The sequence below is a fragment of the Capricornis sumatraensis genome, chromosome 16, assembly GCF_032405125.1.
Source record: "Capricornis sumatraensis isolate serow.1 chromosome 16, serow.2, whole genome shotgun sequence".
In the NCBI taxonomy this organism is placed as follows: domain Eukaryota; kingdom Metazoa; phylum Chordata; class Mammalia; order Artiodactyla; family Bovidae; genus Capricornis; species Capricornis sumatraensis.
Window position 1 is genome coordinate 65,793,061 of NC_091084.1, and position 20,803 is coordinate 65,813,863.

At 43.3% G+C, this 20,803-nt stretch overlaps 1 protein-coding gene across 2 annotated transcripts in view; it reads left to right on the top strand.

Moving 5' to 3' along the window:
* Positions 1–17,733, top strand: part of EHF (ETS homologous factor) — a 43,331-nt gene extending 25,598 nt beyond the window's left edge. Inside the window, exons 4-9 of one of the 2 annotated variants that reach the window (XM_068989379.1) lie at positions 2,346–2,408; positions 5,685–5,753; positions 5,873–5,941; positions 11,666–11,728; positions 13,426–13,621; positions 13,725–17,733. In XM_068989379.1, coding sequence (XP_068845480.1) covers positions 2,346–2,408; positions 5,685–5,753; positions 5,873–5,941; positions 11,666–11,728; positions 13,426–13,621; positions 13,725–13,824 — 560 coding nt within the window. In that variant the 3' untranslated portion in view covers positions 13,825–17,733. The remainder of the gene's footprint in view (positions 1–2,345; positions 2,409–5,684; positions 5,754–5,872; positions 5,942–11,665; positions 11,729–13,425; positions 13,622–13,724) is intronic. The other variant, XM_068989378.1, reaches the window with a different exon arrangement.
* Positions 17,734–20,803: the final 3,070 nt, after the last annotated feature.

Consider the following 20,803-nt stretch of genomic DNA (forward strand, 5'->3'; position numbering starts at 1 on the left):
CTCAGAAAACCACTTATTTCTTTTACAAATGGGGTTTGATTATTTCATTCCCAATCACTTGCTGGTTAAGATTGCCATGGCTATTTTAAAAAGTGGCTCAGACAGTAAAGCGTCTGTCTACAATGCGGGGGACTTGGGTTTGATCCCTGGGTTGGGAAGATCCGCTGGAGAAGGAAATGGCAATCCACTCCAGTACTATTGCCTGGAAAATCCCATGGACAGAGGAGCCTGATAGGTTACAGTTCATGGGGTCGCAAAGAGTCGGACACGACTGAGTGACCTCACTTCGCTAGGTTCTTACAATGGGACATAAGCATGGTAAAACAAAAAAATAGGTGAAATTACATCTAGTTTGTTTTGGGGGAGGAGAGAAAGCTTATGTTATTACAACAAATTCTTAAAAGGTCCTAAATGAAAAAGGGTTAGAATGAATGGTCTGGACAGGTTTGGTATGTTTCTGCAGTGACTTCTGGGATTGGGGCTATCCTAGAGCCCCAGATGTCTCTTCTGATGCCTCACCCAGCACATAGACAGGAAGCATTCAAAGGCTATCCATCAGTGATAGTTGGTTCACACATGCATGCATGCTACACTGGCTTGGAAGGCTTGGTAGGGGAGATAGCTATCTTGCAGAATGCCCTTGACACCGGCCTGAAGTTCTTCTGATAATGGTTATTTAAAAAACTAGCTTCTCTGAGAACCCTTTTGGGAAGCAGTGATATGTATGAATAGTGGGCTGGCCTGTTTACTTTGGAATGGGCACATCTATCCAAGCAGAACCTGTGTTTGGACGTGGAGCTGGGGTTGTGGGAAGCATGAGCTCCAGGGCTATGGACCAGATTCAGACCCCAACAGCTGCCATCAACACTGAAGAGACCCAATGTCTGGCCACTGAGCTGGCAGCATGGTGGCCGTTTGAGATGACCTCATTCAGCTCCGGGGCACTCCCTGCTTCCTGCCCACCTCAGAAGTGGTTGCTCATTTTTCTTTTACTAGAACCAAACCAAACAAGGCTCTAAAAATAACGCCCAGGAGTCTTCAGAAAGAGCAGACTTATACTTGAAGAATTAAAAATATTTACCTCCCCACCTCCAATTAAATCCACTCCTTTAAAGCTTTGCTCTGATTGAAGCTTAAGACAGGGAGGCGTGGGATGGGATGTGGTCACCCTTGACTTCCCGGCTCTGGCCTTCCATCTTTGGCCTTCCATGACTTGTCTGATTCCACTGCGTATGGCCGGTGTCTCTGACTGCCTCCTGGCCAGATTTCTCACCTAGTTTTTGTCATTTGCCTTTTTGTAAACGTTCTACTAACTTACATTTATTGAGTATTTATTTATACAAGGACTCCAAGTGAATAGATTCATTTGGTGACCTTATGAGAAAATAAACATCGTGCCCATTTGATAGGGGAAGTTTTCATCTGGGAAAACCGAAGGTTAGAGATGTTAAAGCGTGACCTCTGCTCCTGAGATATTTGTAATCTGGCTGGGGAAGACAAACATACAAAATGAATTTACATGTATATATGTGCTTTAATGGGGCTTTCCAAGTGGCGCTAGTGGTAAAGAACCCGCCTGCCAACGCAGGAGACATTAGAGACACGGGTTTGATCCCTGTATCAGGAAGATCCCCCGGAGAAGGGAATGGCAATCCACTCCAGTATTCTGGCCTGGAAAATCCCATGGACAGAGGAGCCTGGTGGGCTACAATCCGTAGGGCTGGACACATCTGAAGCTACTTTGCACACGTGCATGCCTATGCTTTTATGTGTGATACATCTGAAGAGAAGCTGTAAGGCATATGTAGGAGAAGAATCACTGCACGTACTTAGACGTGTCTCACAGATTGGATCTCACCAAAAAGGGTTACGTTTAAGATCAAAAAAGGATGAAGATGGCTTTGTGTTTTTGTTTGCATTTTGTGTCAGATCTTAGTATGGGAAAGCACCTTAGAGGCCATCTAATGACTTTATCTAGTTTAATCCCCTAAATTTACAGTTGAGGAAACCAAGACCGAGAAAGCTGAAGTGACTTGCAGCTATTAGTAGAGAAACTGGTCTTCTAACATCTAAACTTCTAGTTCCCTTATACTGGATATCTTCTCTTTGAAAAGCTAAATAATTCCATTTGAGGTGGGTGCCCCAGCTACTGATTTTCTGGGCCAAGGACCCCAGGCTTGAGATTACAGATGCAGAGAGGGAAGCCCCCTCTCAGATGCAAAGGATAATGATTAGGCAGTGGGCTTAGCAGAAACTCTTCCATGAAGCCAGCTTTGCCCTTAGCCAAGCAACACATTTTGGCTCCGTGTGGGCTCACTCTGACTTTCCCAATCTGCCCTTCACAGGCCAGTGCAGCAGTGACCTGTTCCAGTCCACGCACAATGTCATTGTCAAAACTGAACAAACCGGTGAGTCGTGGTAGATGAAGGGAGCCAACTTGGGAAGCAAAGGCCTGGGGCAGACACAAGTTGGGAGGGAGTGTGAGGGAGAGTGTGGGAGCAGGATGGAGCCGGTGTTTGGGCCGGAAATCCAGGGATTCCTCTTCCCTGACTGTCTCTAATGGGCTACCCACCCTGCCAGGAATCTCATTCCTTGTCCTTGGGACGATGCCTGCCAACTGTTTCTGACTTCTAGACTGGTGGTGAGCCTAATTCCTCCCACACGTCTCTGCTTCCCGTGGTTGGTCAGGGGCGCATCCAGGCTCTGATCCAAGAGCCCAGAAAAATGCAGAGTCTAAGCGCGCATCCTCCTCATTGCAGAGAGTCAGGGGGTTGGACTTAGCCAAGTCAGGAGAAGCAAGAGCAGAGAAGAGGAAGTGTCAGTGTCTCCTCTCCCCCTTCTCCCTTGGAGGGAGTGTGTTTCATTAAGAGCAGGAAGCACCGGCCTGGGTGTCGTAGATTCTACGACAGACAACAAGAGGTATATGAGGTGACCCAACGAGGAGAGAAGGTGTTACCCCAAGAGACTGGGCTTGGGGAGAGATTGAGGACCTTGGAGTTTCTATAAGGATATCCAAAGCAGCTGTGGAACCAACTCTTGCCTTAAGAGCACTTTCAGACAAAAGCTGCTGTTCTGAGCCCCGAGTGGAGTCTGCGGTCCCAGAGCCATTACATTCACTTTGTACTCCTCCTTCTGCCCAATCATCCCTCCTTTCTCTGTCCTGAACTCTCTCTCCTGGGGACTTTCTGTCTCCCCACCTCCCCCCACCAGGGGATCTTCAGAGGACAGTAACTGCCTCCAGAAGTTGTGCCCCAGAGCCTGGTATCAATCAGAGTTTCCTGGCATATTGCCCTTTTATGACCTCTTAGTCTAGGGAGAACTCTGCAAGTTGCCCCAAGTCCGCAGGAACTGCTCCCGCCCCAGGGTCTCTCCCCATGCCCACATCAGCGAGAATGCGGGCCACATGGGCCAACCACAGAGTCTGCCACAGGCCTCCCTGAGGCTTGCGTGCCAGTCACCAAGGACAAAATTTGACCTGGGGTGATTTGTGAGTCACTAGGGGCAGAAACTGGCCCCATGCAGTTATTTACTCTTGTATAAGGGGGCTGGTCTACCATTATTAAAGAAAAAACAATAGCTGCTAAGCATGTTAATTAGGTTTTCCAGCCCTGCCCTTCCCGCCTCCCCCACCCCAGAGACCAGGGCTTGAGTTACCCAGATGGTTTGTGCTTTATGGGCCCGACTACCTTAGAGGCAGGAATAGGACTCGGCCAAGAGGATGGTACACCCTCACCTCTAACCCCCACTATTGGCCAGACAGATAGCCCCAGTGGAAGAGCCAGAAGGTGATACTGGAGGGGTCCCAAGTACTTGACAATTCCTCCTTGACCACCCAGACATTCTCGTGGTGCCTGTTCAGGAAAGCTGAGCTGAAGGGTGGGGAAGAAGGTGCACCCTGGGAGGAGGGGAGAGGAGGCTCATGCAGGGGCCAACACCCCCAAACCTCTTTTGGTTCAGTTTGTTTTCAGAGACAACAACAGGTGTACGAGGCAACCCAACGAGGAGAGAGGGTGTAACCCCAAGAGATTGGGCTTGGGGTGCCTAAGCACGTAGCTATTAGTTCAAATACCAGCTAAATCCCTATGTCGTAAACAAGAGGACTTAGCCAGTGAGTCAGATTTTATACCGTTTATGCTATAAAAACAAAATGAAACTCAGCCAGTGGCTTACCACCCCAGCCCTGAAATTCAGATGCTGGGCAGGAGGGAGCTGAGGACATCTCTATCTGTGAGGAGGGGCATGCAGGTAGTTCTTGGCGGGGATGAGGTGACAGCTCCTGCCAGATCGCTCAGCTCTTGTCCAGCCAGGAAAAAAAGAGATCTTCTGTTGGAGATCAGCCAGATGTGGGGGGTGTGTAGGAGTTGGGTTGCTTTTGGGGTAGGTGGCGGGGAGTTTCCTTTGAGTCTGAAATCTAAAGAGTCAAGAGATGTGCTTACCCAGCACTCTGAAAAAAGAAAGAACTTCTTTTCCAAGATGAAGCAATGAAGCCCTACTCTTTTTTTTTTTTTAACTTTTTATTTGGTATTGGGACAGAACCAATGAACAATGTGATAGTTTCAGGTGGACAGCGAAGGGACTCGGCCACACATACACGTGTCCCTTCTCTCCCAGACCCTATTCCCATCCAGGCTGCAATGCAACACTGAGCAGAGTCCCATGTGCTATACAATAAGTCCTTGTTAACTATCCATTTTAAATACAGCAATGTGTACATGACCATCCCAAACTCTCTAACTATCCCATCTACTCCTGGCAGCCATAAGTTCATTTTCTAAGTTTCTAAGAGTCTCTTTCTGTTTTGTAAGTTCACTTCAGATTCCACATATAAGGGATGTCATACGATATTTCTGCTTCTCTCTCTGACTTACTTCACTCACTATGACACTCTCTAGGACCATCTGTGTTGCTGCGAGTGGCACTGTTTCATTCTTTTTAATGGCTGAGTAATATTCCATTGTATATACGTACTGCGTCTTCTTTATCCATTCGAATGAGGTTCTACTCTTAAAAGCTGTTTATTTGATTCAGATACAATCTCCTCTTCTTCTCTTCAGTTTTATTTTGAAAATTTTATGTCCACCCCTTAAGACTATTGGAGATGTCCTGGAGGGAGGGAGCTGTCACCTAGCTTAAGAGTTTCACTCCGGATTTTAGCAATAAAGATTCTATGATAAGACTGAGCAGACTTTTTACAAAAGAAACATAATTAATTCTCCCAGGAAGATATTACTAGGAAAAGATGCTCATTCATCATGAAATTTTTTTGTCCTTACCATTTTTTTAAAACTAGTATTAAAGTATTCTGGTGACAGTGCAATAGAATGGATGACGATGCCAGGCCCCTGAACTCCCCCACCCCCAAGTGCAGATGACACATCCCCAGGAAAGCGCTGGGCTAGGATAGGATCCCACCGCTGCAACTGCTCTCATGCCCCTCAAAATGCAACAGGCATAGAACACCTGGATGAGGCTGTAACAAAGTCCATCTCCCCCAGGGCGCTGGAAGAAAAACTGGGCTAGCATTATTGTAAATCAACATGTGACTGAAGTAGAATCTGATCTCTTCTCTTTGAAAACCACCTTCTTGTCCCACACCTTTCTGATAATGAACATTGAGTAAGAAAAGGCAAACTCCCCACCTGGGGAAGGTGACTGCTGACATTTCCATTTTCTGTCCTTTGTAGACCCTTCCATCATGAACACCTGGAAAGAAGAAAACTATTTATACGACACCAACTATGGTAGCACAGTAGGTAACTAACTCCCCAACACTTAAGACCCCCGTTACATTCTGATTCTGTTTTTCTAAAAGCCAAAACTTTATGTTGTAAGGAGGGGGATCTCAATGTCCCTTACGTTTTCACTGCCACAGATTTGCTGGACAGCAAAACTTTCTGCCGGGCCCAGATCTCCATGACAACCACTGGTCACCTTCCCATTGGTAAGTTGTCCTGACACCCAAGGCTGAGTGTACCATATACAACTGCTTATTGAGAATTACCAATGTTCTACATTTCCAGCTTTGCCAGAGTCCTTCAAGGACTTCCCCAGCGGCTCAGACAGTAAAGCGTCTGCCTACAGTGTGGGAGACCTGGGTTCAATCCCTGGGTCAGGAAGATCTCCTGGAGAAGGAAATGGCAACCCACTCCAGTACTCTTGCCTGGAAAATCCTATGGACAGAGGAGCCTGGTAGGCTACGGTTCATGGGGTCACAAAGAGTTGAACACGACTGAGTGACTTCATTTTCACTTTCACTTTTCCAATGAAGGTCTGGGAAAAGTTTATAAAAGAACTGCTTTTGAGCCCATATTTATCTATGGAAAATGATCAGCAAAGATGCCTCTAGAAAATGTGTTTTCCTCCTGTAAATCCAAATCACTGTCTTGTGACAAGAAAAACTCTCTTTTCAATAAAAACTTGCTTTTGTGAAATTATCTGATAAAATTATTAATAAGTGGGTATATTAGGGGAGAAGGCTCTATTTAATTTTCAGCAAGCTGTCTTTGGATTTAGAAAAAGAATGTCTCACAGTGGAATCCAGAAGTCAGTGGACTTGGGAAAATGGTCTCTGGGTTGAAGGTGCAGCTGCTGAAAACATCTAGAACCTTGGGAATCATGGGTCAGTCTTAAAGTCTGCACTTGAAGGCTCATCAGGACTCTCTAATTAGTCAGACCACCTGCACATTATGAGTTATGTTCATATTTGTTGTGTTCAAGATTGGATTCGTCTGGAGGCTATCTATCCATGACTCAGTCAAAGTCAAACTGAGTGAGAGGGTTGGTCTGTTGGGAGTCTGGGAGAGGGGCTTTCAGATTATTCCTCTTCATCCACTTACAAATAGGTCCATTGGTAGGAATGAGCACACAAGGAAGGTGAAGAGATGGTTTCATGCCAACTCTTGATCTCATTGGGAACTTGTGGCTCTGTCTGGCTCTGTAAAATAGAGCTTAGACCTGTTACAAGTGACTCTGTCTTTTCCTGGAACTTAATTTGGGGCAGCTTCAGAACTGGGATTTTAAAAGTGTGTTTGTGAAAGGCAAGAGTCAAACAACAACCCCTTCTCTCTTTCTCTCTCTCTCTTTTTTTTTTTTTTTTTTTTTGGCTTTTGTTGAGTGTGTTTTTGAGAACTGAAAAAACGAAAGCTTTCGGTTTGAGGTTTTGTTTAGTTCAAGCCTCTTGAATGAGACAGGGCTGGGAGCCAGGGTAAATGCTTCTGGGATCGAGGTGAAGAGTGAAGGCCAATTCATTTTTTGATTTCCCCCTCCGGAGCCCCGGTGGCCCATCCCATTGTGTGTCACTCTAAATATTTGCTGAAATTAGGGAACTAGATCAAACTCTGAAATGTTCTGCAGTGGATTTACCATTCTGGGGGAATTGAGCCAGTCAGGGTAAAATTTTGTTGCCACTCAGTTAAGACTAAGGTTTTCAGAGCTGAAGAGACCACCCTCGTCACCCTCTGACTTCCTGCCACACTTCCTAAGGTATTACATCCCATGTCCTGAGTCTTTGGCTTAGGGCAGAAGATTGCAACTAAGAATGAAGTTGAACCAACCACTTCCCGAGCCTCAGAGGTGGTTAGATCTCAAGGCACCTGGGAAATCAAAAGCAGTCATCACAGCTCTGCTGCCCTCACGCCAGGCGCCCCTGCTATCTTTTGCATCCTGACTTACCTGCTAGAATCTCAGAATCAATAGGGACCAATGTCTGTTTTCATGTTTGTGGGCATCCCTGGTGGCTCAGGGATAAAGAATTCACCTGCAGTGCAGGAGGTGGAGGAGACATGAGTTCGGTCCCTGGGTAGGGATGATCCCATGGAGGTAATGGGGAACTCACTGCCTTCTGAGTTCACTTACTCAACTTTTGAATAGTCCTTCTTAAAATGAGCTTTATAAATCTACTCTCCTTCACACCCCTTGATTCTTTCTTTTTTTAAATTTTTTAAAGTTGATATGTTGTATTTTCATTTTTATTCAGTTCAAGAAATTTCCTTTCTTTTTTTCTGGTATTGAGCATGTGGGATCTTACTACCTTGACCAGGGATTGAACCCACGTCCCCTGCAGCGGAAGCACAGAGTCATAACCACTGAACCGCCAGGGAAGTCCCTTCATTGATTCTTAATCTCTTTATCCTGGATTCCTATCCTGAAATTGTAACACAGGCTGAAAAAAGAGATAAGCCATTCAGGAGCTCTATCAGAATGATCACTTAATCAATTCAGTGTCTGGGTTGGTAAATTCTTTGGGGTAACAAGCCCTCCAGGTAGAATAGTTAATTATAGCCTTGTAAGGATCAGTCCCTTTCAGAATAGTTTAGTCTCTACTGAATGGGACCAGGACCCCCGAACCTCCACCCCTCACCCTGCCGCAACCCCCCAGCCCTGCCCCAAAGACCTGTTATTCGTCTGAGTCTTCAGATTTCCAGCTCCCATGAAATGGAGGGCAGTTAGGTATCTTTATGTGTTTTAATGCAGGTTACAAGCCACACTGAGGCGAGGCCACACATAAACTGATGCCCTCACTGATAAACACAGGTGGGGAAGCGGGCCGTGTTTTGATTTCTCTGTCATCTGCTCATTTCATAAAATGGCTGCCGCCAGTGTTCCTGATCTGCCCGATAATCCTCAAGCTAATCATGCCAACGCAGGCTTGATGTGTTTATTCACCGACTCGCTGAGCCTAGAGCGAGGGTGGCATGGTCTATTATAACACTGAAATTTGTATATCCCGTAAAGAAATGGCTCACAGCTGAATCATATGCAAATGCTTCTAATCTTTGCTTCTTGCGAAGCAGCTTAGCTGAAGTCATGCTCTGGAGCTCTTCATAAACTTGTGCCTTGGTGCTGCCCCAGTCCGGACTGGACCTTGGCCTGAGGTGTCTGGAAGCACAGCAGGAGAAAACCAAGCTGGACAACTTCCTCAGAGCAAGCTATTATTTTATAAGGATGAGTCACCTAACCACACGGCTAACTTCAAAGGTTCTGACTTTTATTTGAGGGCCAGGGGAAGAGCCAGGGGGAGAGGCCATCATATTAAGGTGAAGTTTCAGATCAAAAGATTTTAGTGCTGAGGCAGGTGGGTGATTCTACAGCTTGCCCCCCATGCACTGGGGACTAGAAGAAGAGGATGGAAGAAATTCGAGTTTTTTTTTTTTGCCTGTGGCTGCATATTCTTCCATATGATGATGGTCACATTTTTACTGAGGGCTTTTTTTTTGGCTGAGGTTCTTCCCTAAGATGGATGGAAGTCTAGCTTGGGTAAATGGTTGACATCTTAAAAAGAACATTTCCTCTTGGTGTAGTAGGTCTGGGGGTTCTTACTCTGGAATCCATGGTCAGCTAATGACTCACAAACTCCTGAAATTGTTACAGAATTTCATGAGTGTACACACACATATGTGCCTTTTTCTGGGGAGAAGGTCCAAGGTTTCCAGTTTATTCATAAAGATACCTTAATCTCCCAAAGTAATTGATTCTTGCATTACATGTGCTTGCAACCCTTAAGTAAGGATTGAGGCCAATAAGCTGAGAAACACTTACACTTGGGTTTTTCTGACTTCAACCCTGGCTCTGAAATAATGGCCCTGCACCACTCCTGGATGCCATTTGAAAATAAGCTTTGCTTGTGGCCTGCTGGGTAAATGGCACTCTTTGTCTGCAGAACAACGTGGCCCTGTCAGCGTGATGCATCACTTGGAAACCGGGGTGGGTGCCAACCTGTCGCAATATTGTCACATCCTGATGGGATGTCGCAACCTCACTGCGAAACCTACAGAGAGAGAGAGAGAGTGGAGTCTCCTTGCATTTTCTGTGAATTTGTTTTTCCGAGTTTTAGAGAAATCTGAGTCAGGTGCAAACCCTCCTGCTGACATTGTTGTATGGGGAGGAAGTGGGAGGGGTAGTGGAGGGTGGTGGTGCATTTAACCACCAGAAAAAGAGGTTTCTCTTCTAACCAGATCTTATTAAAACTCTTTCATCCATCCCACCATGACTTTCAAGCTGCTGGGAGCTCTGAGTTGTGACAATCTGGGTACTCAGATAGGTGAATGTGTCTATGCACGTTGGGAAATACAGAATCATCAAATTGGAATGACTTCTCCCCACTGACTAGAGTGTTGCAGAACTGAACCTGATTCTTGGCAGGGAAGGCATTTATGAAATCTGTTATGCGGCACCATCTTTGTAAATGGCAAAGAACAGTGGTTATGAGTAAAACCTCTGGATCCTGCTAGTACTTTCCTCATAGGGTTATTGTGTGAATCACATAAGGTGCTTCATGTAAAGTACTGACCACAGTGCCTGGTACATAGTAAGTGCTAAAGAAAAAAGAGTTACTCTTTACCATTTGCATTAGGATCTAAAGATATTCAAACCTTATTGAATAATGGACCACTCTTGACAATCTCGAACGCTTGGATCCTCTTCCTTTGCCAGCAGTGTTGGTCTGATTAAAATGCTCTTGAAAGCTACACATGGGTCAGCAAACTCTAAGTAAGGGAACTCTGATGTAATGCTCACAGAAGAGATGTGATATACTGGCCCAATTTCTGATCGGAATTGGCTACCACTTACGAGTAGCTCTGTATTCAAGTTGGCAGATTTTTGATGGTGGGCTTTTTTTTTTTTTTTGTAAGATCTGCTTTAGTTCTCCTGATATTGGATATGCCCACTGATATAAATACACACATACACACACAGAGGCACACACAAACACAGGCATACACACAGACACACACAGAGGCACACACACAGACACACACAGAGGCACACACACAGACACACACAGAGGCACACACACACACACACAGAGGCACACACACACAGACACACACACACAGAGGCACACACACAGACACACACTGCTTAGTCATTTAGTTTTCTTTTTAACAAGTTTTATTTCACAAATTTGCCTCTGTCATTTTCTCTTGTTGATAATCTCAAGGGTCACCATCATGAGTCATTTGTTAAACTAATTTGTGTTTCCACAGTCCACTGTGGCCCTCTGTGCTGAGCTCAGGCCAGTCAATGGCACCTTTGTCTGGCTGATTAAAATGTAACTTTGCATGCCAAAAAAAAGGCACTCCTTTGGCTTAAAAGTCATCTTTCTTTGTTTTAAATGTTTACATTTTGGTATTTCACTGAAAAAAAAAACTGTTTGATGACATAAATCCTTCGATGGCTTCTTATCTCTCACAGAATAAAAACTAAAATCCTCAAAATATCCTATAAGGCCTTAGTGATCTGAACGTCACTGTTTGCCCTCTGCCCCTTGCTCACAGCCACACTGGCTCCCTTCTATTCTGTGCACATCAACCTCAGGGCCTTTGCACTTACTATTCTCAGGCACAGTGGGTTCTTCCACAAGGTCTCTGTGTGGCTGTCTCCTTCACACCCTCTGGTCCCCTTATCAGTTCTTCTGTGACCACCTTATATTTAATCGCAATTTGTTCCCATTCCCACATGTCTACCCTTTTTTTCTTATCCTGAAATATTTTCTCTGGAGCACTTATCATCTCTGCTCTGTTTTGGTCATGACCAACTACATGAACAGTGCCAGGCATGTAGTGGGTGTGCAATAAATCCTGGTGAACTGAATGGATGAACGAAGATAACAATTGTAGGAGACAGGGAAATGAAGCAGTTCTCGTTTTTTTTTTTTTCTCTTTAGCAGAATCACCTGATATGAAAAAGGAGCAAGACCACCCGACAAAGCCCCACACCAAAAAGCACAGTAAGTTGGCTGGCTTTCGTTGCCTCCCGGCCGTTCTTTTCGTTCAAGTGGAGGGTTGCTGGAGGCTACCAGTTCTAAGGCAAACATTGCCTCTTCCTGCTGCCTGCATTTCTTCACCTCAGACTGGGTGGGGTGTGAAAAGAGAGGCATCACTTGCTGGCCAAGCAGCCCCTCTGCAGTGGTTTCTCAAAGTAGAGTTTCAATGGATATTTCCTCCTCACACTGTTCTATTTGTTCTAACACTGAGACCTCTGTGAATGGGAACTTCTTACAGGCATGTGGTGGGCTATCTCCCTTTCTCCAGAAAAAAAAAAAAAAAAAAGGGTGGGGTGAGGAGAAAGGTGGGAAGAGGTATATTCTTTTTTTTTTTCTTTTTTTCTTTTGCTGAGTGTTGGCTTCTTTCTTTTGTTGGGTTACTGTTCCAAGAAATATTGTTTATTCTTAAGCGTCAGCAGTGCTTTTGTGGAGCTATATTTCCCCCCATAATAAAATCTTATGAAAGTGTATGAAATATCAGAGATGTGGAGTTGGTGGGGAAAAGGGATCAAGGTGGTATAATCTGGAAATTGCAGTGGTTGGACATCTTTGCTATCTGCTACTCCATGTCATCCTGAAGGACTGAAGGAACACAGCCTCACTAACTGGGGCTTGGGGAGGGAGTTGTGTGTCACAAATCCAATGGGGATAGAATTGAATTTGGTTGCTAATGTCATTACAGTTGCTGTTTTATTTTCAGATGGACTCCCTCAACCCCCGTGAGACCCCACCGCAATATATTCTAGGCCTAAGAGTTCTAGAACCCTGTGTATTTGGCTGACACACAATTGTTGGGTTGCAGCTGTCGAGTTGGTTGAGATCCTGTTAATAAATAAAAGTGGCTGAGCATTGTTCTCCTGGGAAGTAACAAGTTGAAATGAGTCCCCAGCAATCTGTTAACCATATTTTGAAGATGCTCCCACTAGCCTAGGTGATCTAGGACTGATTTTTTAAATTTGTTTTTTTATTGAAATTTATTTACAATGTTGTGTAATTTCTGCTGTACAGCAAGGTGATTCAGTTATACATATACATATATATATGTACACACACACATTCTTTTTCATTCTTTTATTTATTTTTTACTGCAGGATATTGCTTTATAATATTGTGGTTGTCTCTGCTGTACGTCAACAGGAATCAGTCACGTCTATATCTATATATATATATCCCCTCCCTCTGCATCCTTTTTAAAAATATTTTTTCCATTGTGCTTTTTTAAATAGGATATCTAATATAGTTCCCTGTGCCATACAGTAGGACCTTGTTGTTTATGCATTTTATCTATAACAGCTTACATCTGCTAACCCCAACCTCCCACTCCATCCATCCCCCAACCCCTTCCCCTTGACAACCACAAATCTGTTTTCTAGGTGAGACCTATTGTTTTGTCTTGGCTTTGCCACTAATTTGCTCGTGTGACTTTGGTCAAGGCAGTTAACTTCTCCATGCTTCAGCTTTCTGATTTGTAAAATCAAAAAATTGTGCTACTTCATTCTCAAACTCAATACTGGAGATGCTGTGATGTGGTATCATAGGTGGGTAGCAAGGTATTGAGTATTTCTTACTTGGTGGAAGATGTTTCAACTCTAGGCTTCCGCGAGCTGTTCTTTGCTGTGACTTAAGCTGCGAATAAACTCTTCTTTTCCACTTGGCCTCAGATCCGCGAGGGACCCACTTATGGGAATTCATCCGCGACATCCTGCTAAACCCAGACAAGAATCCAGGGTTAATCAAGTGGGAAGACCGGTCTGAGGGCATCTTCAGGTTCTTGAAATCAGAGGCTGTGGCTCAGCTCTGGGGGAAAAAGAAAAACAACAGCAGCATGACCTACGAAAAACTCAGCCGAGCCATGAGGTTAGGAGTTTCATGTCTCCAAATATGTTAAGACCACACGACCATTTATTCCCCCAGCCATCTTAATAAGACCAGGCCCCTTATGCAATGTCTTTTGTTACAGATATTACTACAAAAGAGAAATTCTGGAACGTGTGGATGGACGAAGACTGGTATATAAATTTGGCAAGAATGCACGTGGATGGAGGGAAAATGAAAACTGAAGCTGCTGACACCTTTGAACACAAAGCTAAATACCCCCCCAAATGATAACCAACCATGAAGTTCCCGGACGTAAATATTTCAAAGACTACTTGTTTTCTGATATTTATGCACCACAAGGGGGAAAAAAATACATCTACTTCTAACAGGAAGAAGGAACATGACAGTTGATAAAATTATTTTGTTACTTTTGAAGTATGTCCTATATGGGGAACAAACGTACACAGTTTTCTGTGAAATATGACGCTGTGTCTGGTTGTGATTTTTGACTCTATTGTGAAGTTCTTTTCTGCCGCAAGAAGGACAGAGTCTTGTGCTTCTTGTTAAGAGAAAGAAAAATAATCAGAGGGCATTAAATGTTTTTATATGCAAAATGATTTAGGAAAAGGTGACGTGTCCTCCACACATAAGCATTCACGTGGCCTCCTCAAGTGAGGTGGATGTGGTCGCCAGGATGAACTTCAGGGTCTCAGATTGATGGGATGAACCAGAAGGATGCTTGGGATGTTTACCCTGACCTTCAGGAGTGAGTGAGTGGAGACTGAGGACTTCCGCAGTCCAGGGTGGACTGTAATCACTGCATAATCACATAAATTTCCTGTTTAAATCAGAGAAGAATAATGGTGCAGGGGGCTTTATACTCATTCAGGAATGATTTACCTGGTGTGAAGTCTATCTTCCCTCCTCCTTCTCAACTCATTGGTGAAAAACTTCAATTGCCACCTCTGCTTACTTTTGGTTGTTTAAGAGAAGGTTTGTCTTTGGTTATTTTTATATTAATTGCTTAAAAAATAAGTGGGAAAAGGAGATGATGAGTTTTCTCTTGTATTCCCATTGTCTGTGGTTTCAAAATTGGCACAATTGACATTTTTGGCTGAATTCTTCTTCATTGTGTATTATTTTGGCTGTAGTGTGTGTTTTGAGATGTTTAGCATATCTATGACCTCTACCTACTATATGCCAATAGCACTGTGGTCGTCAAAGTTGTCACAACCAAAAATGTCTCTAGACATTGCCAAAAGTCCCCCAGGTTGGGTAGGTGGAGAACCACTGGTTTAGCTAGTCAAGATGAAGATGGTGATTTACTCTCAGAACAACAGCAGCAAAAATCCCTGGAGTGAAGACTTTAAAGTCAACCTATTTTTCATTTTTAAAATGTTGGGACAATGGGTTGAAATTGTTAGAGGGACTTCTTTTCAGAATCCCAGATGAGAGCTAGAATCAGATAACTTTACAAGAGCTAACAATGCAACACATTTTCAGTAGAATGACAAAATAGAGAAAAAATGATATTGTGGAAGGAAACACAGAGGCGAGAGAGGGAGACAGACAGACAGAGAGAAGTTAGTGCCAGGGAGGTACATTCGTAGATATTGCTTCTTACAATCTTTCCTCTTTTGGATAACCTTCCTGTCTCATTTTAACTCATTCCAAAGTGAACGCTGTCTTGCCTAGATTTGGATCTAGAGAAATGTTAAACAAACAAACAAACAAACAAACAAAAAGACTAAAGAAAGGAAGGATGGAAGAGAAAAACAGAAAACTCAGTTCAGGAGCTGTGGTCAGGAAGGAGTTATAGACGTTTCTCAGTATCTGTACTTCGACAATGCTGAGTAGCCCCTCTGGAGGTGACCAAGCCAGGCAGAAAGAAAAACAACTCAGTTGTACCTTCAGAAGGTCATTCATCTCACTAAGCTGTGCCCCAAGGTCACTGGCCATCGTGGCTCTTGTTAGAAGCATGATGGGCAGCACAGATCTGAGACATTCCCACGAGAAAGACAAACCTTGCTCTCCAAGCGAGGCTATAGAAACTGAGGCTTTCCCAGCAGTTGACCATACTTTCCGCAGAAGAGATTAAAACTTCCAGATATTTGAATTAATGTAAACACGTGAATGTTTGCATGTCTGTGCGTAGTTATTAAGAGACATCTGCTAATTTGCTCTCTGCTGTCCTCTGGCTTGGCCTGCTCATCGTCTAAGCTGCCTGGATCATTCTCTGAGCTCTCCCTTCTTCAAAACTGTAAGTTTCTTTCTCATGTTCCTCCAAATTGGTCTTGGCTCTTTCTTCACCCTCTCTGTTGAAGAGCAACCCCTGCTAGGTAGTGAGTCTGGGGTGTACTGCCTGGAACACTGCAGATAATTAGCAGATTGTGTTATTTGTTGAAAGTGATGGTTTCTTGGCACCTCGTTCCTACTTAAATAGGTTGGCGTATTAAGTTCTCAGTATATCTCTCTATTGTCTTGGCTTGAGTTTGATGCATTTTCTATGTGCTATTCGTGACTTGGAGAACTCAAGGTAATTGAGCCATGCCAACTTGGGGTGTGAGCAGAATCTTTCCCACCCCATTGTTGCAAGGGAGAGCAAACTCTCAGCAACAAGCCAGCAGCAGGTAAAGCCCCCTTCTTTTGGCAACTCACAGCTTCTCATTTGAGAAGCTCTCATCTGAGCCAACACTCCTATGATCACTACACATGGCCTCCTTAAACCCTTCTTACACTAAAGGCTTGGGCTCTTATTTTATTTTTGCATGGGAACCTGAGGAAGGAAATGTATTGCTAAGACTTTACTAGATTCAGATCATCTGGGGCCTCTAGATAATTGACTTGATGAAACGAGCAAAGCTCTGACCCCCAGCGACATGCCTACAACTTCTGGAAGTTGCTTTCTGAGCAGCACAGACCAGGGCAGTGAGTTTTCCTTTGAAATGTGCTTGTTCTGTTTCAAACTGTTCTCTCATTAGACTGTAAGCTCTGTGCGGGCAGGGATGATATCTTAGCAATACTGTTTTTTTTTCAATACCTACATGAGATAGGTCCTTAATAAACTATATGATGAGTTAATGAATAAATGTCTTCTGGAAGACTCCTCAGATTGGGAGCCCATATCCATAATTGTGATGTAAATTGTTTCTTTACTGGACGAAGAGCACAACAGCCAAAACTTCAAGGACTTATTATCTGTCAGATGAACATTTTACTGTGAGGTTCTTTACTTTGCCTTCCTACCTGCGCTGAAATAAAACCAAGACAGGTTATTTGGTTCTGCAAATCAACCTATGTTGTGTGAGAATTCTGTCACCTCACTGGGAACTGTGAGAATTACCTGGTATATCAGAAGCCAGTCATGAACCTTGAACCTGTCTTAAACGATGAAGATTATGAATGTTTATATGATGTAAATTTCTATTTAAGTGTAAAGCAGTTCTAAGTTTTAGTATTTTGGGGTTGGTTTGTATTTTTTTTTCTTTTTGAAAAATATTGAGGGATCTTTTGATAAGGTTAGTCATGCACATTAGATTTTAGCTTTGCAAGTGTCTTGTTTTTCAAATGTATAAAATATAGGAGAAGTTAAAATAGTAAGAGAAAGAGGCAGTTATATTATTCTTCTATAGTTAAAAAAGAAGTTTGTTGAGTGCCTACCTGTGTGCACAGCATGGAACCATCTTTGGGAGGAGTTTATCTAACTATATGGGGTATAGGAGAAACTCCATAGGAGCCCATGGAATGGCTACTTCCTGTGTGAAAGAAAGTACGTGAGCTGAATTAGCCTCAGCATTGCTTCTCAGGATTCCATTTCTGGAATAAGAGAGAGAACATTGAATAAAAACGTGATGAGACTGGGTGTCGCAAACCACTGAAATGTATAAGCCTTCATGAGTTTAGCTTAATTGGGATTTATCTTTCTGTAACTGTCTGCCTAATTCTTGCTTTTCTTCCCATCTGGCTTCTGGGTTGACATTTTTTGGGGAAGCAACCCTACTGCCGCTATTTTTTTTTAACAATCAGAAACCTTGCCCTTGAAACTGTGTTAAATTCAAACTGAGTATTTCTGTTTTATGAAATAATTATTTTTTTCAAAATACAGGTGTTTTTTTGTTTGTTTGTTTGATGGGTCCCAGAAAACACTAATAAAAACTACAGAGACCAGCCTGTAACTGTGTGTTTCATGCTTCAACAAGCCATCCAAAACTGGGCTTAGAGGAATGCACTTGGTCTGTAGCAACACAATGTAGGCAGTTTCTGCATGTGTTTACTCAATAATCATTTACTGAGCATCTACGCCTACATGCCAGGCATTGTCCTAGGCACTGAATTATGGCAGAGAATGAAAGAGACAAAAAAATTCTGCTCTTGTGACATTTATGCTCTGTTGGATGGAAATAGACAAGAAACAAAATATCGACAAACACAACATGGCATATCAGATGTGTAGTCAAGAGATGTAGAGCAAGGAAGAGTGGAGTATGCTCGAGTATGTAGGGGTGATTGCAAGTTCGGGCAGGGTTAAGAAAGGAACCGTGGAGATAGCTGGGGGGAGGGGATGGTACTCTATTGGAGGCACCACAAATGCAAAGTTCCTGAGGTTCTTGACACCTGTTTCTGAGATGTCCAAAGAAAAGGAGGGTAGTCTGTTTGCAAGATAGACTCGGCAATAGTAGGAAATAATGTTAGAGAGCTTGGAGGCTAGGTCGAAGTCTCTAGTTTGAGTGAGATGGGGAGCCAGAGAGGAATGCTGTGCTCCATTGCTGGTTTGAAAGGATCCTTCTGGCTGTTCTGTTAAGAATATATTGCAGGAAGCCATTCAATGCTGAGTGTACATTCTTAGTGAAGGATGAACAAAGGGAGGCAGAAAAGACTACTGTTACATCCAGCTTTCCAATACCACACTTAAAAATATTTCCAGGCAGGACATGCGTTCTACCAGTTCATAGCATATTTCTCCTGGGGGCGCAGAGTCTTCAGTCCTTCAGTCACTTTAGTTCATAAGTCACAATGAAAATAACTTGGGGAAGAATCAGTTGGTCCCAGGAACTGGGATGTATTCTTTGTATACATGATTGCATTTAACCTACATGAAACCTGTTATATATAAATATTATCTCCAATTCTCAGCTGAAGGAAATGACAGTCAGAAAGGTTAAACGACTTTCTTAAGGTCACACAGTTAGTAGTAATTGGTAGAACTGGCATTGTTCACCCAGCTCTTTTTTTTCCTAAAGTCCACATTCTTTTTTTTTGGCTGCACCAGGCAACTTGCAGGATCTTAGTTCCCTGACCAGGGACTTAACAGGGGCTGTGGCAGTGAAAGCACCGAGTCCTCACCACTGAACCACCAGGGAATTCCCCCAAAGTCCATACTTATAACCCTAACATTTCTCTAGTGCGTCAGAACACTAATGTTTTACACACACACACACACACACACACACACACACACACAGAGTTTCATGGTTAAAGACATTGAAGAAATAGTACTGAGTCAAATGATGTATTACAGAGTTATTTACTGTAGGATTTTCCAGAGCCTTTGTGTTATGACGTGCATTGTGAATCTGTAAGAGAGGTAAAAAAGCATTCCCAATTCTCCAAGCCTATTTGGCAATGGAACTTTTTCATCAAAGAAGACTTCATGAAATCAGCACCCTTTGGAACACTGTTAGGGAAATGATCTTTTGAGATTACCTCTCTGAGCTACAGGAAGCAGTATTTTCATTTTCAGGCCATATTAGTACGCTGATAATATTCAAGCACATCAAACTCAGCCCACTTTATATAAATTCCATTTTTTTCCAAGGAGGAGAAATTCCCTCATTGCCTTAGGGATTATTTGCACTGACATATTTCTCAGTAATCATGAAGAGCTTGCAGAGTGTATCCTCTTTGGGAAACAGGAACTCTCCTGAATTTTAACTCTTTAGAAATATCTGTCTGTCCAAAACCATAGGTGCTAGGCACATGTGGTGATTAACATTTAAGTTCATTAAAATTATATAAATGAAAATGTAGCTGGTTAATTAAACTACCATATGTATAGTCACATATGGTTAAAGGTTTCTCTATTGGATAAACAGATATAGAACATTTCTATAATCAAAGAAAGTCCCAATGGGCAGCACTGCTCTAGAATCTGACTTGGGAAGATGGGATAAGGGTGGAAAGGGGAAAGGGCAGTAAGCAAAAATAATCAACAGTGAAATAAGATCCACTAAGCCTTAGAAACCAGAGGTGACCCTGAATTCTAGAGAACAAAAAATTAATAAAGATCCAAAGCAAATATCTCTGTGTTTGCTGGAATGGTGACAGTTATCTACGAGTGCAAACAAGTTCCATGCTGTCAGTGGAGTCTTGGAGTGGGAGGAATAGAGTATGCTTATCTCCAAATCCCACAAATACTTTATAGTTCAGTTCAGTTCAGTCCAGTCGCTCAGTTGTGTCCAGCTCTTCGCTACCCCCATGAACCGCAGCACGCCAGGCCTCCCTGTCCATCACCAAGTCCCGGAGTCCACCCAAACCCACGTCCATCGAGTCGGTGATGCCATACAATCATCTCATCCTCTGTCATCCCCTTCTCCTCCTGCCTTCAATCTCTCCCAACATCAGGGTCATTTCAAATGAGTCAGCTCTTTGCATCTGGTGGCCAAAGTATTGGAGTTGCAGCTTCAACATCAGTCCTTTCAATGAACACCCAGGACTGATCTCCTTTAGGATGGACTGGTTGGATCTCCTTGCAGTCCAAGGCACTCTCAAGAGTCTTCTCCAACACCACAGTTCAAAAGCATCAATTCTTCAGCACTCTGCTTTCTTTATAGTCCAACTCTCATATCCATACATGACCACTGGAAAAACCATAGCCTTGACTAGATGGACCTTTGTTGGCAAAGTAATGTCTCTGCTTTTTAATATGCTGTCTGGATTGGTCATAACTTTCCTTCCAAGGAGTAAGCGTCTTTTAATTTCATGGCTGCAATCACCATCTGCAGTGATTTTGGAGCCCAGAAAAATAAAGTCAGCCACTGTTCCCACTGTTTCCCCATCTATAATGTGAATGTTCCAAGAATGTGGCTCTTTGGTTGAAAATTTTGATATTGAGGACATATCACTGAAATGGGAAGGGAAATGAAACATCCCAAACAGGAATAGCTGGTATTGCCCACTGTCAGCTATAAATGCCATGAATGCCACTTTCTTCCTACTTTTCAA